The sequence below is a fragment of the Drosophila suzukii genome, chromosome 3 (genome assembly GCF_043229965.1).
Source record: "Drosophila suzukii chromosome 3, CBGP_Dsuzu_IsoJpt1.0, whole genome shotgun sequence".
In the NCBI taxonomy this organism is placed as follows: domain Eukaryota; kingdom Metazoa; phylum Arthropoda; class Insecta; order Diptera; family Drosophilidae; genus Drosophila; species Drosophila suzukii.
The window spans coordinates 67,987,751-68,004,693 of NC_092082.1; the positions used below are offsets into that span (position 1 = coordinate 67,987,751).

The 16,943-nt window shown below is 42.6% G+C and overlaps 7 protein-coding genes across 15 annotated transcripts in view; 3 read left to right on the forward strand and 4 right to left on the reverse strand.

Annotated features, from left to right (window-relative positions):
- LOC108020128 (uncharacterized) overlaps positions 1-178 on the reverse strand; it is a 78,160-nt gene extending 77,982 nt beyond the window's left edge. Inside the window, exon 1 of the mRNA XM_036816951.3 lies at positions 175-178. The gene's annotated coding sequence lies outside the window, so the exon portion shown is untranslated. The remainder of the gene's footprint in view (positions 1-174) is intronic.
- Positions 1-9,253, forward strand: part of LOC108020111 (cubilin) — a 55,276-nt gene extending 46,023 nt beyond the window's left edge. For 3 of the 7 annotated variants that reach the window (XM_065867202.2, XM_065867203.2, XM_036816673.3), the window contains 9 exons: positions 267-484; positions 939-1,065; positions 1,136-1,237; positions 1,604-2,032; positions 2,339-2,742; positions 3,203-3,372; positions 3,455-3,632; positions 5,530-5,709; positions 6,553-9,253. In XM_065867202.2, coding sequence (XP_065723274.2) covers positions 267-484; positions 939-1,065; positions 1,136-1,237; positions 1,604-2,032; positions 2,339-2,742; positions 3,203-3,372; positions 3,455-3,632; positions 5,530-5,709; positions 6,553-6,875 — 2,131 coding nt within the window. In that variant the 3' untranslated portion in view covers positions 6,876-9,253. Of the gene's footprint in view, positions 1-266; positions 485-938; positions 1,066-1,135; positions 1,238-1,603; positions 2,033-2,338; positions 2,743-3,202; positions 3,373-3,454; positions 3,640-4,517; positions 4,860-5,529; positions 5,710-5,792; positions 5,831-6,552 lie in introns of those variants that run through there. The other 4 variants (XR_010654563.2, XM_065867204.2, XR_010654564.2 and 1 more) reach the window with 4 other exon arrangements.
- Positions 9,254-9,413: 160 nt separating this feature from the next.
- euc (eucalyptus) lies at positions 9,414-10,097 on the reverse strand. Of its 2 annotated transcripts, none has more exons than XM_036816769.3 (2): positions 9,797-10,097; positions 9,414-9,724 (listed from the first exon to the last, which is right to left on the reverse strand). In XM_036816769.3, the coding sequence occupies exons 1-2, from the start codon at positions 9,924-9,926 to the stop codon at positions 9,531-9,533; spliced, it is 324 nt and encodes a 107-aa protein (XP_036672664.3). In that variant the 5' UTR covers positions 9,927-10,097; the 3' UTR covers positions 9,414-9,530. The 2 variants fall into 2 exon arrangements, with proteins under 2 accessions (XP_036672664.3, XP_065723279.2); XM_065867207.2 differs by having other exon boundaries at positions 9,414-9,739; positions 9,797-10,080.
- A 26-nt stretch (positions 10,098-10,123) lies between these two features.
- On the reverse strand, positions 10,124-12,113 carry Smu1 (Smu1 spliceosomal factor). Its single transcript, XM_036816768.3, has 5 exons — positions 11,954-12,113; positions 11,819-11,885; positions 11,507-11,765; positions 10,368-11,446; positions 10,124-10,307 (listed from the first exon to the last, which is right to left on the reverse strand). The coding sequence occupies exons 1-5, from the start codon at positions 11,977-11,979 to the stop codon at positions 10,209-10,211; spliced, it is 1,530 nt and encodes a 509-aa protein (XP_036672663.2). The 5' UTR covers positions 11,980-12,113; the 3' UTR covers positions 10,124-10,208.
- A 93-nt stretch (positions 12,114-12,206) lies between these two features.
- Positions 12,207-13,850, forward strand: dnk (deoxynucleoside kinase). Its single transcript, XM_017088226.4, has 4 exons — positions 12,207-12,346; positions 12,696-13,047; positions 13,111-13,381; positions 13,442-13,850. The coding sequence occupies exons 1-4, from the start codon at positions 12,316-12,318 to the stop codon at positions 13,589-13,591; spliced, it is 804 nt and encodes a 267-aa protein (XP_016943715.4). The 5' UTR covers positions 12,207-12,315; the 3' UTR covers positions 13,592-13,850.
- A 298-nt stretch (positions 13,851-14,148) lies between these two features.
- On the reverse strand, positions 14,149-14,828 carry snRNP-U1-C (small ribonucleoprotein particle U1 subunit C). The gene has a single exon (XM_017088218.4). It carries the CDS (start codon positions 14,720-14,722, stop codon positions 14,285-14,287), a length of 438 nt encoding a protein of 145 aa, XP_016943707.3. The 5' UTR covers positions 14,723-14,828; the 3' UTR covers positions 14,149-14,284.
- Positions 14,829-15,642: 814 nt separating this feature from the next.
- gukh (NHS actin remodeling regulator GUK-holder) overlaps positions 15,643-16,943 on the forward strand; it is a 39,898-nt gene continuing 38,597 nt past the window's right edge. The window contains exon 1 of one of the 2 annotated variants that reach the window (XM_065866034.2): positions 15,643-16,787. In XM_065866034.2, coding sequence (XP_065722106.1) covers positions 16,154-16,787 — 634 coding nt within the window. In that variant the 5' untranslated portion in view covers positions 15,643-16,153. The remainder of the gene's footprint in view (positions 16,788-16,943) is intronic. The other variant, XM_036816892.3, reaches the window with a different exon arrangement.

Genomic DNA, 16,943 nt, shown 5'->3' on the forward strand with positions numbered 1-16,943 from the left:
ATGAAACACAGAGAAATATACACCCAATCACACACACACACAGCCGGTAACAAGTCAAGATCAAAGCAAGTTTTTCCGAATTCTGGCCAAAACTTGCTCTGGTTGGCAGCCCACACTCTCAATCTGTGAACTATCTAAACCAAATTTACTCTCATTCGAATGTCTCTAAAAAACCACTCTTCTCTATCCAATCTGCGCTATCCCAATCTGCAATTTGTCTACAACAAAATTTCAACAACATGAACAACTGAAAACTGACAAAACAGCTGCCCATTTGACTTCGTGAAAGTGTACGATGGTCCAGATAATTCGTCAGCATTAATCGGTACATATTGCGGGCAGCAAAGAAACTTAGTTTTGTATTCGAGCGAGTCGAGCCTTTTTGTTCATTTTTATACGTTATCGCGCACCGCAAATACCCAAAATCGTGGCTTTAAAGGAATTTATGAATTTAGCGAGAGTTTTGTTAAATTAGATTTTATACGTAAGTATTGCCAAACAACCTTAACTATACACAATATGTTTGTCGTTTCAGTTCTGCCTATCCCATAACCCCGGCAATCATTTTGTGGTGCCCCATAAGGGTTCTTCAAAAAGTGGTGCCTGCTTTTTGGGGCGCCCCAAAATGGTTGCCACAGCGTATAGCATTTATCAGCTAATTGTATGTGCTTGAACCAACCTATTCACTGGCTTTGTTCGTTTTGTGTGCTCTTTAAATTTCAATGTATCCCCTGTCGACACTACAAATTTTAACCTTTCCACACTTTCTCTCCACTTCGAAAACAAAAACTATTTCTACGCTATCTGGTGATTTCTGCTCTACTCTACAATCTACAATTCGACCTGATCCGATCTGATCTGACTGCTCTATCGAAATTCCAACTCATTATTCGCTACAAAAACGAAACAACAAATTGTAATGAAAATACGTACATCAGGTGAAAATGATGGCATTCACATACGTGGCTCAGAATGTGATCAAAAGATTTTATCGAAGAAGGAATCCACTGGCTTTGTGCTCTCACCCAACTATCCCTATCCCTATATACCAAAAACTGTGTGTAGGTGAGTCGAACAGTCAAAGTAGTTAGTATTAAGTGTGGTAAGTGATTGTAATGTTTGGGCTATCATCTAGATATTTCATCTATGGCATGCAGGATGCCCAGCATCTGGAGCGTGTACGACTCGAGTTTAACGCTTTCAATATACCCAAGGTGGAGCACAAGGACAAGGGCGAGTAAGTAATCTCTTGACTCGATCAAATTTCTTACAATTATATAAACAAAGATCTTTTAAAAAGATTACTACTAAAAAATACTTAAATACTACTTAAATGTTTATACATACTATACTTATACTACCATATTAGATACTAAAAACATTAGTTTTAAAATTTTTAAAAAACTTTCATGCTTTTAAATAATTTGCAGTAAGGAAAAGTGGTTTTGAATATTTTTTGTAAAAAAAGGAAGAGCATATTTATTCATAAAATAAATTTCAAGAACAAAATAGTTATCTATCATTTACAACATAAAGAACTTATGAAATACTATGCTAATAAAAATGGTGAATGAAAACTAATAATTGTCCCTTTTTCGAAAAGGTCCAACTGCACGGACGGCTATCTAAAGATCTATCTGAAGGGCCAGGAGACGGCCGATGCCTACGACAAGTTCGACTACGAGCTGTGCGGCAACGAGACGCAACGGGTGATTAGCGAGGGGCCCCGACTAGCCATGGTCTTCAGCTCGGGGGAGTTGCAGGGTCGTGGCTTTAAGGGCAAGTACACCTTCGAGACAGAGTACAAGATTCCGGGTACAGCGGCTCCGGACGGAACCTGCAGTTTCACCTATGTGAGCAGCTCGAAGAAGCGCGGCGAACTCAACAGTCCGCGATACCCCTCCAATTATCCGTCGGATACGAACTGCTCGTACCTCTTTTTGGCCGAGGCCGACGAGCAGGTGACCATTGTGTTTGACCACTTCAAGATCAAGGCAGATAACAATGCGAATGCCACAGCGGGAGCTTATGGGTGAGTTGGGGAAAAAATTAATTTCATAAGTACCCACACAAGATGAAATGTTCTCAAGTTGAGAAATCCTCATTTCACTTTTTTAAAAAGAAACGTTCCTAATATCAAGACAAGTGTACTCTCGAGAAGAGAAAGATTTTTAAATGGGGAAGCAGTCAAGATTTTGTTTTTAGACAAAAGTAGTAGAGAATTTTAGATTAAATTGATATTGATATAATTTGAGTTTAAGAAAACGGTTTTTGAGAACAGATTTTTTCCTGAGTCTATAGTATTCTCTTAATGTTAAATTAATATTCTTTCCTGCAGCTCTGGCGCCTGCTTCGAGGACTGGCTGGAGATGTACGTCGTCTACCGGGACAACAACGACCGCCTGCTGGGCCGCTACTGCGGTCAGACAGCCCCCGGACCCGTCGAGAGCCCGCGGGGAGCGGTGGGGCTGCGGATCACCCTGCACACGGACCAGGAGAGCGTGGCCAGCGGCTTCAAGGCCCGCTACTTCTTCGAGTCGGCCAAGTCGGATGCCGGCGACTGCGGCGGCAACTTCAGCAACCAGGACTCGGGCCTCATCACCTCGCCCAACTGGCCCGCGGGTTACAAGGCGCCTGGCCGGGGCATGGCCTCCAACGCCTGCAACTGGGTGATGAAGGCACGCCCCGGCTACAAGCTGTCCATTCACTTTGAGCAGTTCGGCCTGGAAGGAGACCCAGCCAGTGAGTCATTAAACCAGATTTAATCCAAATACCACAATTAAGTAGCCAGAGAACGAATGATTTTATAACATATACAATATTGTGTAAAATTTGCTGGTACATATTTAAAAACCTATATTCAAGTCAAAATTAGAGTACTATAAAGACAGAAAATAGTAACCTGTGCTATGTATATTTAATCATCGTAATAAATTTTATAGTGTACAATTTTTCTTTCAGTTTCTTTATAAGAATATTATCAAACTATTGCTAATATCCATGTCAAATTTTTTTGATGTTAAAAAGAGTATACAAATTGGTGTTTTTTAATCTGAAAAAAATATTAAAACCATATGATATGCTTGTTTTTCTAATTAGTACTTAAAACCATCGTACTCTTTTATAAGAAAAATATTAAAAAATAATATTTAAGATAAGGTAAAGGTCTGAATATATAGATAATTCTACCTCTTTCCTCCAGATCGCGGTTGTCCTGCTGCTGTGCTGCGGCTGTGGATGAACGTGGACTCCGACCAGCCGCCGATGGAGCTATGCGGCGAGAAGCCGCCCGTGGAGCAGTGGCACTACACCTCCACCGGCCAGACGGCGCGCATCAGCTTCACTACCAGCGACAAGACAGTGGGTGCCCAGGTGAGTTCTGTCGGGGGACACGGGGAACAAGATGGGTAACGTCCAAAGAACGTAACCTTCAACCAACTGATTCATTTCACAGGGCTTTCGCATTGTGTGGACCGAGATCCAGGACTCCGGCCCGGGTCCGCCGTCCGTGGGGCTGCACTGCGAGTCCACGTACCACTTCCAGTGCGGAGCCGGATACTGCATCTCCGACAAGCTGCGATGTGACGGGGTCAAGAACTGCGGACCCGGCGACGATACTGACGAATTGCACTGTGAGTCGTGAGTGAGTCGAACGGTTCAGTTCAATTTTTATTTGCCTTCTTTTGCCTAAGTTTACGTAACGAGTATCTTAAGTTTGTCTCGTGTTTGTGTTTCCAGTGCCGTCCGCTGTGGGGCAAGCCATTCAGTTTCCACTTTAATTTCCCTTGGTTTTCCACGGTTACATGTGCGATCTTGCGTTCCTTACACTTTTCATTTGATGCGTGAAGAAAACTTGAACCCGACGAAACACTTGCAAACCGTTAACCACTAAATATAACAACTATAATAACCTATACTAACTTAAATACCAACTAAAGTGCCCGTTCCGAGGCGCACCCGAAACAACCCTATATTTCTCGCTAAGTCTTTTTGCACCTAAGTATTCGTATTTTGTCCTGAACCTTTACTAGCTGTTTTGTTTCCTTTTCCTTTTCGATGGCCAGACTTTTGTACATACCTTCTTCTTCTTCGATAGCCACAGCCCAGGGTGCTACCCACCAACCTCTGATTTACCCAACCCCACCCCACCCAAGCTTCACCAATGCATTTCTCTATTTCTCACCCGATTTCTCAGTATCTCCACACTCACCTCGAATGGCATTCAGCACACAGAAACAGACCCAGATATCATATCATATCAGTCTTGGGGATGCCTACAGCCACGCCCACACTAAACATCTTTCTCTATTTCTCTCTCTACTTGTCTAATTCTCCCTCTGTTTCTCTCTGTTCTTTCTTTTGTCTCCACTAACAAAACTGAAAACTAAAAACTGAAAACTGAAATCCACTACCAACTACAAACTTCGACTGTGAAACTGTGTAAACAATATAAACCCCCCTCCTCGAACCTCAAATCGCAAAAATCAAAAAAAAACAAACCTTTACCCTTGGCACAGGTGACGCAAACTCCACGCATTTGCCCACATTTCTACAGACATTTGTTTTAGCAATTATGGCACTAGTGTTAAATACGTACAACTAAAGTTAAACAAAATCCTGAGAGAACGAAACTCGAAAAATCAAAATTTTTAAGTCGAAATTGGAATTGGAATTGCCACGAGAATCAAAAGCGTGAAACATAACTAAGATAACGAATTAACATAAACGGACGTTCTGATAGCCAGAATTTGTACTCATTTTTCTAACAACAAAACAATTGCAAGCGAAACGAAGCAACCAAACCAAAAATATTAACTCTAATACTTAAGTAAAAAAAACTCTTTGGTCACAATTAACACGTGAGTTCCGCATAAGCTTGTCTACAATCGATCCACACTCCACGCTCATGACATGCACAGTGTTCCAACCAGACACATGTCACCCCAATCTAGAAAAAGAATTCAAAACCCATAACCCTAAACCCCGTAGAATGCCACAGTACAAGGAGATCACAGTTCACAGCCCAATGAAAATACGACCATCCCAAGTTTCTCTTTTGTTGCATCTTTCAGTTCACTACAATCGCATTTTGAGAGTTGAGTTTATGAGCATGCCTCCGTTTTTGGTTCTGGCTTCTTTGTGTTCCGCACCTTTCCCCACTTGTCATGTGCACCGCATCTATCCGATGTATATATAGTTCATATATCTTCCTGGTGCCTTTGCTAAACTGAACTGAATATTCTAAACCGCCTAACCCTAAATCTTTTGATATGCTAAACTTGTGAAACCCACTTTAAAAGCCGAAAAGAAATGGAAACCACAGCACACAGAACAAGAACATCAAGTTCAGACTCACCCACATGACACACACTCGAAAATCTCAGCTAACTAGAGATCCACACAACACACATTCCTAACTATAAACCATCTAATCTTCTTGATCAACTTACTGCATAGAAGGGCTTGTGTCATTAACTAATTTTCTGTCCTGTGGTCTTGCTCTCCCCCCAATTTACTGAACCTCAATAGGTACCACGGAAGCGGCCGAGGAGGACTACGACGTCCTAATTATAATAACGCTTCTCGTCGTCTCGTCCCTAATCTGTCTCCTATGCATACTCTGTCACTCCAGAAGAAACCGTAGGAACCATGTCCGTCAATTGGGCCTACATCGGAATGCACATTACGACTCGCAGACCAGTGCCACGGGTGAGTTTTGTGGTTATGATATGATATTGCATGATTATTATACCAGATGTGATTAAAAATATTTTTTGTTTACGTTTTTATAGGTTTTCTTTGAGTTTGGTTTTATTTACATTTTTTCAAGGTAAACTGTTTTTTTGTTTTTACTATTACTATTTGTATATTTCTTAGTTTTAGCTAAATTGTTTCTGAAATCTAAGAGAACCTTAATTCTTAAAGTTCAAAAAATGTTTCTTTTTTGTGAGACTTGAGAAAAATTATTAACATAAGAGGCAGAGTGGAAGTAATTTTCCTCTGTTGCACACTGTAAGCGTGGCGGCAGAGAAAGAGCTTACACTGCCGATCGCTGTTTGAAGCAATTATCAAATTTTATTTTATAAAAGAATAAAAAATGTATTTATATTGTACATTTTAGAGCATACAAAGAGAAAATTCTGACGTTCTCATCTGAGTTAAAAATGTTCTTAAAAATATAACAACTTTTTTGAAGTTGAAAATATTTTTATTTTGCTCGAATCAAGTTGATTTAACGGTATTTATAATGTATATCTCAACAATCTATTCGTCCATTCTGTAGCGTTTACTTATCAAAAAGTTGTTAAATAAACTCAATTTAACTTTTCTCTTGTCACCATTTCGCTCTAATATTGAGAACATTGATACCAAAATGTACTTAGACGGTTTTTAAGAACGAATGTTCTCAATTCAAGAACAGTGTATTTGAAAAATTCTCTCTGTGTAGACATATATTTATAAGAAATACCTGTGTCTAATTAAATTAAGAATTAACTAATCTTACGATTAATTTCATAACTTCCCATTAATTCCCTGCATTTCTTTGAGCAGCGGGTCTCAGCTCCAGTCGCAGGCATCTGCAGAGTGGTGGCGCCAGCATCGCGGGCAGTTTGCATGGGATCAACAGCGGCAACCTGATGATCCCGCCCGCCCCACTGCCGCCCACCAGCGTGCCGCCACCGCCCCACATCTGCATCGCCGGCGTGGACATGGGAATGGGGATGGGCATGGGACACGGGCTGATGTCCAACGGAGAGGACGACGACGACGATCTGGAGCTCGACGAGGACCAGCTGGACGCGGACATTTTCATCAACGATGTGCACTTCGATGAGGACAACATCGACCATGTCAACCAAATGGCGAACGTCTAACGATGGTTCGGCGCAGTTGTAGGCACTTTTATCGCGACCTTCAGTTTCGGTTTTAAAACGCATTTAGAATAAGGCTAACTAGGTAATGGCGAACAAAGCAACTTTGCAGAGCAAGAGCAGTAGATTACACACACTCCCACAGCGCATACTGACACGCAGACACAGGATCACACGGATACAGTAAAACCGGGAGGAGGACAGAAACAGAAATTCAAAAGTTAACAATACCTAAAAGACAAGAAAATATGCAAAAATGCGAATTGATTAAGACATAAATTTAATAGCGAGCGAAACGGGATGGTTAGTAGGCATTATAGATCGATAAAGATGGATAAAGCGCAAGCGAAGCTAAATAAGTACAGTAGGGCGAGCATATTGTAGTTGCGATAACACGATTAGCCAGAAGCGTTTCACATAAGTAAGGAATGATGGCGAAGGAATAAGAAACAAATAATAGCTACATTTAATAACTATATTATACACATAGCGAAATACGTACGATGGAATGGAAAAGGACGCACAAAAAGCACAGGGCGATAGGCGGAGAATCGGATGTGTAAAAAGCAAGGAGACGCCCTGCAGCGGAAACGGAAACGAAAACGAGCCAGAAATAGCAGGCGGAAGTGCAAGTACGAATCATTTTCAGAGCCACAAGAGACCGCAGACAAGACGAAAAATAAAATAAAGTTGTTGATTTTTATATTTGATACGAGTAATATTTAGGTGAAGCATAAATTGAATTAATTATACAACCGAAGAAACGAAGAACGTAAGCGTTAATAAAACAATACACACATTCGCAAACCGATAGATAAACCGATAATGAATAACGGCAGCAACATACTAAAGGGCATAAAACAATAATAATTAACTACCTTTACATACGCGCATGACTTTTTATTTACACATTTTGTACAAAAAATCTTCGACCCTTGAGGCTACACAAATCAAACATACAACAACAAAAAGGCGAAGAAGAAATAATGCATAAATAAAAGAATTAGTGACTATCAAAACTGTATCTTCCAGCAAAGAATAAAAGCAAAGAGTTAAATGACGCTAAATCGAAAAGTTTATATGAGAATAAAAGAGGAAATTTAATAAATTAGCGGCCCCAATGAAAATGGAAAATGAATGCGAGAAATGGAAAGGAAATAAATTCAAAGATTTTTGTCTATTTAAGCACATTTTTATAAACATTTAAGGCGAACCAGAATATTTATAAAAATGTATACGCTAATGGGAACGATAATAATAAAGTAAATTATACAAGAAGCTAAAAACAAGAATCTAAACACAGAGAAACCCAATGTTATGTTGATTTTTCGTTGTGTCAAATGCATTTGGCAATCTGTTTTATCAAATATGATTTAATGTTATTTTATAATCTTTATGCATGCATATGCAAACCTATTGCGAGTTGTAAGACGATTTTGGTTCATATCAGTTTCCTCCGTTTTGGAGCTAAATGATAAATTCCCTAACATTTCGTAAATAAATAATAATTATTGGTTTCATAGCGCATGTACGTTTTGCAAAAGAAAATTGAGAAAATTAAAGAATATGGCTTAAATCAGCGATGGAAACATAAACCCGTTTAACGTAAAAACCATTTATATAATAAACGTATGTAGGTGTTACAACAATGCTACATTAATTAAATAAAAAATAATAAAAAAGCAAAGGTAAATACAATTACATTGATGAAGTAAAACGTTGTTAAATTGTTGCATAAAAAAGCATAATGAGCAAGTAACTCCTAGGAATTAATTCTTAAAAATAAACTTTAGTTTAAGTGTACAAATTTTGTTGTTGTATTACATTAAAGCCGAGAAGAAAACCCAGAAGCAAAGAATTCAATTAGTTAATAAAAACTCTAAATTTGTGTTCTAGCAATAAAAATTAAACATAAATTTAAAGAAAATAGTACTAAAAACATAAAGCTAATAAAATGTTCAAGAAAGAAAGTCCCCAAAAAGAAACCTATCCCAAAACAAAAAATGTTCTAAACTAAAAAGTTTACTAAAGTAACACAAAGTTAAATTAAAACACCCAAAAAGAGCAAATGTTAAAATTACAATTAAACCTAAAAATAAGCCACTCAGCGGAAGGAGTCGAACACATTTGAATTGAGAGACGTTTTTCAAATTTCAAAATCCAAAAACAGAAGTCAGAAAAACCGATTCTCGGGCGCACTTATTGGCACACAACATGGCGCCGTTTGCCAAAGAGAGATAAAGAAAATCCCGATAACAAAATAGTTGAATAATAAAATGCAGAACAAAAATTTCAAATTAAAAGGAAACACCTACAAAAACAATTCCATGTTAACATTAAATATAAATAAAGGTAATTAAATAAATGAATACTAAAACCAATTTAATTATATGCTTCTTAATTTAAAGTTATGGGTGCTTTCTTATAATAATTTAAACATTTTTTGTTATTCTAAAAAAATTTCCTAAAAAGAAAAGCTAATCCCAAAACTAAAAACTGACCTAATCCAAAAACCACTTTCTTTTGACTTGATAAAAATAATATTTATTTAATTATGTTTATTGCAGTCATTATTGGGAGGTTGATAAAGTAAATAAGGAACGTTACATAAACAGCATTTAAACAAAAGAAATGCGTAATTACTTAAGCTCTCTTTTGCTAGTTCTGAGAATTTATGCGAAACTTCTCCAGCATTTTGTTTATAGCTTCCTCATCGCCATCGATCTTCGCCTTCTCTTGCTGCAGAACCTCCTGAAAGGTCTTCTGCTTAGTGCCCACCAAGTAGAAATCCTCATCCGAAATGGTCACTTGCGCATCCGCACTGGCAGCACTACCCTCGTAGATGTCCAGCGCTTTGAAATCAAAGACTACGATGAGACGGTCAACTGCGGATTGACCCACAGCAAGGCCTATATGCCACTCACCCATGCTTTTGATGAGATTACCATCCGCATCGGTGAAGTTGAACTGGAAGGTGTTGACCACAGTGCGCCGGGCAGGATCCGATTCCTTCAGCTTTCTGCGGATCTTCTCAATGATCTCGTCGCTCTTCATCTTGCAAGTGAACCGGCTGAGTGTCGCTGCTCGACTAATTTAAGCGCTGGTCAAGCAATTGAGGCAAACTCTGCGGATTAGCGCTCTGAGAGGTTGGCGCTTTGCATAATGCTTAATTAAAGTCAATTTGTTTCATATAGACATGATTGAAGATATTGATGTGCGGTAACGGGAGAGGGCATGAGAAAAACTGCAAGTACTTTGGGGTCAGTAGGTATATTTCGGTAGCTCAAATAGGACTACCCACTAAAACTAGGTGTGAAAGTCAAATGCTTATGTGATCTAGGGCTTCCACAGCTTCAGCAGTCCGTCCTCGCTGTAGCTGGCTAACAGATTTTGATGCGGATGATGGGTTAGGCCAATGACGTCCTTTTCATGAACCTAAGGGGTAAACATCATGTTAAAAATCAGTCTAAAGATCTCTAAAAAAAACCAGCTTACATTCAAAGTACGTTCCAGTTTGCCAGAGGAGACGGAGAAACAGTACAGCACCTGATCCTCACCAGCGCAGTAGATGAACTCGCCGCGCGGCGAAAGAGTGGCTGAGATAAAGGCTCCACCCTCGCGCTTTCCCGACGAGAAAGATCGCACAATCTGGCCCTGCATGTTCATAATGACAACCGTATTGGATCTGTTGCAGACAATGAAGTGCTCGGGGTTCTTAGGCAGGATGAGGACTGTGTTGACGGCCAGCTCGTTGCCAAGGGGCTTATAAGTAGCCACGCATTCGGTGGTTTTGAGGGACCAGACCTTCACTGTGCCGTCGGAAGAGGCGCTGAGCACGCTGTGGCCGTCGGGCGTAAAGGTGGCTTCGTTTACGAAAGAAGAATGGCCCTTGAACTCCTTCAGCATCTTGCCGGACTTCAGGCCATGCAGGCGCACCGTGTAGTCAAAGGACGCACTGAGCACCTGGCTGTTGTCTCGTGAGAACTGCAAGCAGGTGATTCCCTTGGTGTGAGCCTTCTCGAACTTCCGCAGGCACTGACCGGTGATAATACGCCACACCTTGACCTGGCCATCTTGGGCGCCAGAGGCCACCATCTCGGAGTCGCGGGAGAAGCTCAGCGCCAGCACCGCCTGCTCCATCATCATAAACTGGTCCTGTGCCTGGTACTTTAGATCCTTTCTCACCTTACCGGTGGTAAAGTTCCACACCTCCAGGAAGCCATCCACACTGCCCGTGATTAGGTACTGACCATCTGGCGAGAATTGGGCACATTCGACATGCGACTTTTGGCCAAACTTGATCTGTCTGAACAGCTGGGTGGGATACATTTCCTCTTCCTGATCCTTCATTGCCGCCTTGCCGCGGAACAAATCTATGGTGGTGCCGGGCGGAAGGAGTCCCTGGTGCTGTTGCCATTTCAAAGCCTGTCCAAGGAGCGCCAAGAGCCTGGAGGAAGGCACCACATGCACCTCACCACTCAGCTCCTGGGAAATGGCCGTACGCCGCTTCTCCTTGCTGCTGCCCTCCGCATAGGCTTCTCTGGGGTCGAAATAGGCGCGCTGCAGCATGTTTTCTAAAAGGGCAATCAAAATAATTAAATAAAGAACACCAATTTGACCCATTTTAACTTTACCCAAATGAATGTATCGCTCCGGCTCCTGCTGCTTCAGCATGCTCATGGGATCCGTTTGTCGGAGCAGGGATCTGGCGGCACCCAATTCCCGCAGTTCAATCAGCTCCAGGACTATCTGCTCGTAGAGATTGAGTAGCTTCTTATCTGGTAGCTTTAAGGATTGAGTCACTTTCAACACGGTGTCCCAGTGGCCATTGGAGATGTCCTGCACGAAACCATCCACGCTGTCCACTGTGTTTAGGGAAACACCAGTTTCCTCCTGAAAATATGTGTTGTTGGATTGGTTATCCTTTGGAGAGTATCAGTGCTCACCTGTAACGTTTGCAGGGTCTTCAAAAGGTTAGACTCCTTGAGATATTGCTGGATAAGCCGGATCACACTTGGTTTGGGGGAGGAAATCCGGAATTAGCCAGAACTCCTTGTTCTTCATTGATTTCTGGTACTTACTCGGCAGATTCGATTTCTATAGACATGGCTAGTCAAGTGCCTGGCTCAAAAGTCCCTTTAAAATAAGTTTTAATACAGGTTTTCAAAAATTTACAATAATATTGATAAAAAGTGAGTCTCTTCTTCTTCTTCTTGAGTTCTTCTTCTTTCAACAAACACCGATAACTCTGCCCAGAACATCTGGCAGTTATCGGTTGCGCCAACAGCTGATTGCTATCACAAAACAAATCGATATTATTTCATGAAATTGGTTAAAAAATAAGAGTTCTTGCATTTTTAAACCATAACTAATAAAATTAACCAGTACTTGTGGTATTTTTAATATAAAAAGGCGTATACACTACGTTCCCTGTGGCGGGGAAATGAGCAGAAGGAATATCATAAAACGCATAGGTAATTCAAGCGGCTTTATCTAACATTTAACGTTTTTAGGACCCACGCCATATCTATAAAATCGTACCGGCTTTGGAAATACTTACACACACCAAGTGGCCGATCAGCCGTTTGACAAAAACAAACATAACGATCGAAAAACACGAGTAAAAAAACAAATGGCGGTGTTCCCGCTCTTTTTGGGTTTTCGGCGGTAAACGATCTCTTCTGGCGGGTGTTTCAGTCACCGTTTGCCCGCCGCCGTGTACAGTACTCCATTGAAGCCGGAACTTCCAACTGCCACCCCGATCCGTCGGCTGTACCACATATAGATAGTAAAATCCGCACTCTCCTCCGATTTCACGTGCAGATCGCAACTTGTCCAAACTGATGGCGGCGGCAGCAGACAGTTCGCGGCAAGGACGCAAGTACGCCGAGGGCACCCAGCCCTTCACCGTCCTCATCGAGGGCAACATCGGCAGCGGCAAGACCACCTATCTGAACCACTTCGAGAAGTACAAGCAGGACATCTGCCTGCTGACCGAGCCCGTCGAGAAGTGGCGCAACGTCAATGGGGTCAATTTGCTGGAGCTGATGTACAAGGAGCCCAAGAAGTGGGCCATGCCCTTTCAGAGTTATGTCACGCTGACCATGTTGCAGGCGCACACCGCGCCCACTGACAAGAAGCTAAAAATAATGGAGCGCTCCATTTTTAGCGCGCGGTGAGTGCATTATCCCCGGCTGTCCGGTTTGACCAGAATCGCTAATTTTTGGCGCGCTTTCAGCTACTGCTTTGTGGAGAACATGCGACGCAATGGATCCCTGGAGCAGGGCATGTTCAACACGCTGCAGGAGTGGTATAAGTTCATTGAGGAGTCCATTCACGTGCAAGCGGACCTCATCATCTACCTGCGCACCTCGCCGGAGGTGGCGCACGAGCGCATCCGCCAGCGAGCTCGCTCCGAGGAGAGCTGTGTGCCGCTCAAGTATCTCCAGGAGCTCCACGAATTGCACGAGGACTGGCTGATACACCACAGACGTCCGCAGTCTTGCAAGGTAGCTGTCGACACTCAAACTACGTATCCCCGCAAGCCACTTAATTTGTTTCTCTCCCAGGTCCTTGTCCTCGATGCAGATCTGAATCTGGAAAACATTGGCACCGAGTACCAACGCTCGGAGTCCAGCATTTTCGACGCCATCTCCAGCAACCACCAGCCGTCGCCGGTTCTGGTGTCGCCCAGCAAGCGCCAGCGGGTCTCCAGATAACTAGTGAACACCACATGCCGATAAGCTCCATATCCCATATAGTACCTAATTGTGTGTAGTAACAGACTTTTTTTATAAATAAGAGGCGCAGACGAGCCGATCCGTGGGACAAGGCAAAGAATAATCTACTTACACTTCAATCCCCTGATGAACGCATTCGTATTTTAACAATTATAATCCACATTATATTCTCTTCACAGAAACTAGTTTGTAAGCCGAAAAATTGTAATAAAACTGTAAGTCTTTATGTTAAATGAAAGCCACTAACTATGTACTGTTTAAATAACTTGCAGTTTCACAAAGGCATTTCAGTAAAGAAGTTAGCATTTTTTAGTTTAATTTTTGTTGGACAAAGAAATGAATACATGGTGATTGCTCCGAAAAAATTAATAAATATTTTCTATTTAATTGGGTTATAGATTTGAATTCTATATCGCACCTATGAAAGTATAATTGCGGGTGTTTAATTGTATACTAAGGGTTGTACAAAGCGGTACTTCTCTAACCACTCAATGTATTAACTTCTGTTTTTACCTTCCTCCCAATAAAACCATCTGTTTAGTAAATCGTCTTTATATAAATTTACATAGTTGATTTTCTATTGGGCTTACTTAGGTGGTACAGCTTAATTAGGACACCTCACAAGGTGCGTTCCTTCCGTGTTCCATTTCCAGGTCCTGCTCCTGGTTGCGGTCACTTGGGTCCGTTCATGATCGGTGGTCGGACCCCGGGAATGGTTCCCAACGGAGGCGGTGGACCCATCATGGCCATAGGATTCATGATCGGTGGAGGGCGCATGCCCATCATGGGATTCATCAGCGGAGGCATGTAGGGCATTCCTGGCATGCCCGGTCGCGGAGGAGCTCCCATATTCGGAGGCGGAATGGACACGCCCGCCGGCTTCGGGGGCGCCGCTCCTGGTCCGCCCGCAAACGGATTGTTCGTGATCTTGCCCGCTTTGAAGGCGGCGGTGGTGGCGTCAATCAAATGCTGGGCCTGCTCCTCCATCCACTTCTGGTAGTAGAACTTCACATTGTCGCGGTGCTTGCGGCCGGTGCAGTGGGTTTTCCGCACTGAGGGCGAGTCGTGGGTCAAGTAGGTGTCGCAGTAGTCGCAATAGTACTTTGGCATTGTACTATTTTATTTAACTTGGCGTGGAAATGCCGAAAATTGTAGTTTTATTTATTTTTTTCACGGCGGTGTGACCCTGTACAACTAGGGTTGTCAAGTACGATGAAATATGCTGCCGTCTGGCATCACTGTAATTATCGATATCTATTGAAGCAGAATCTACACTGCACAGTGGGCTGTATGGACGAATCTGGTTTGTGACTCAACGTTTATAAAAATAAATTATTTTTATTTTTGATAGTTAAAAACTGATAGTTTAATAAACATTTTTTAAAATAATTTAGTTTGTTCAAAATTTGATATACTAAATTACACAACGACAAGAGAAGTTAAGCACAAGTTAATGTTAAAAATGCGGTTTCGGCACAAAGCTGAAAAAATTAAAATATCATTATTTTAAATCTGGTGTTAATTCAGGGTTTAAAATTGTGATTTTGAAAGCCGTTCTAGACATTTTAAAAATATATGTTTTCAATTTGGCTGATTGTAGCACATTGTCGATATGAGTGTTAGAAAAGACATTTGAAAATTAAAATACATAATGATGTTTGTTTTCGTTGCCTGATATTAACTGATTTTCATCAAAAGACAAGAAATTTAACCCAAACAGAAAATTTATAATGTTGCCTTACAGTTTTGACCAATTTGCCAGCTTATTTATTTTAAAGTTAATACACACTATTTTTTATGTAATAAAAAATTGATTTATTAAAAAGAGAAAAGTTATTTTTTAGCTCCAAAAATAAATAAGGTAAAATAGGATATTATGTCATTGCCTTAAATCGGTGACACTGCTTTATTTTAGCAGCGCTTCGAACCGGGGCCTGCGTATGCGGTGCAATTTCTTATCCCCCCTTCGGCCTGGGCACACTGTCTGACGTTTTGCAATATGGCCACACTGCTCCAAGTTTAAATTGGCCACACCGGCAGTTATTTTGAAACCGGCAAAATACGAAGACGTGAGCGCGGACGGTCGGTTTGGTACTTTTGCCGGCTAACACACCTTTCGAACGACGCGTAACTCATAACGGTGGCCGGGCCATAAAATCGCCATAATCACGGGCAATTCGAGTGCGACGTGCTAATTATGCAAGGCTGAGAACAAGCCGGAAAATTAAAGAAAATTAAACAGGGGCCTTAATAAACCAGTTGAATTAAACTTGTTTGTGAGTGCGTGTGAAAAGGCCGAGGAATTTGGCCCAAAGTAGTAGACAATAGCTAGGAGGCTGCGACTGCGACTGCGGAGGATTCAAGTCCAGAAGTTGCTCGACCAGTTTTCGGGCCTCTGTGTGCGTGTGTGTTTGGGTTACTTGGATTTTGGATTATTTGGATTACCTTTTTGCTCGAGGTGCCTGCGAAGCGGAGCGAATGAGGAGGAGCAGCTAGTGGCCGCCAGAGAGAGAGAGACACCGAGAGAGACAGAGAGCCAGGATGCCCTTCGTCCAGCGCGTGGTCCAGCCCGTCAATGTGGCCCAGGCCACGGCGGCCAGTTTGGGCCACGCCTCCGGGAGATTCCACTGCACTCCCGGCAAGTGCCGGAACAACAACTGCATCAACAAGCAGTCGCCGGATGGAGATGGAATCTCGAGCCCACTACCCAATGGCCATGGCTCACCCACATCCCTCACAAGGGTGTTGGTCCACCAGGCGCCCTCGTCGGTGGAGGATCAGCCCGTGCCGCCCGCTCCGGCGCCCATGAAGAAGCTAAAGCACCACGTCGAGTTCCTGTCCACCTCGCCCACTCGCCATCAGTCGCAATCCCTGCCCAATTCGCGGCATCCCAGCCAGCAGAGGCCGGCGCTGGGCAGGATCGCCAGTGCCCCCCAGTCGCCAACCGCCGGCTCCTCGAAGGTCATCTCCGGCCACGAGTTCGACTCGATCAGCAACATCACGCTGAGCAACGCCCTGCGGCAGCTGGCCAGTCTGGTCCTCATAGCCAGCGACATCTTCGACGACCTGCAGCGGGATCTGCAGGCGGTGGGCGAGCGGGCGGGTCGGGTGCAGCGGAAGATAGCCGCCGTGGAGCGCCGCGTCTGTGCCTACGATCCGAAAACGGTCACAGTTCGTAAGTAGACCCATTCATCATCTTATTTTCAATCAAGATCTTGAGTAGTAAGTAGTGAGTACTGGATTCCCCTCACGCTTCCCACCGCCCAAAGTCAAGTGCCTTATCAGGGTCGGCTTATCATCCTATCATCTGCTGCTTTGTATGCGCGGAACC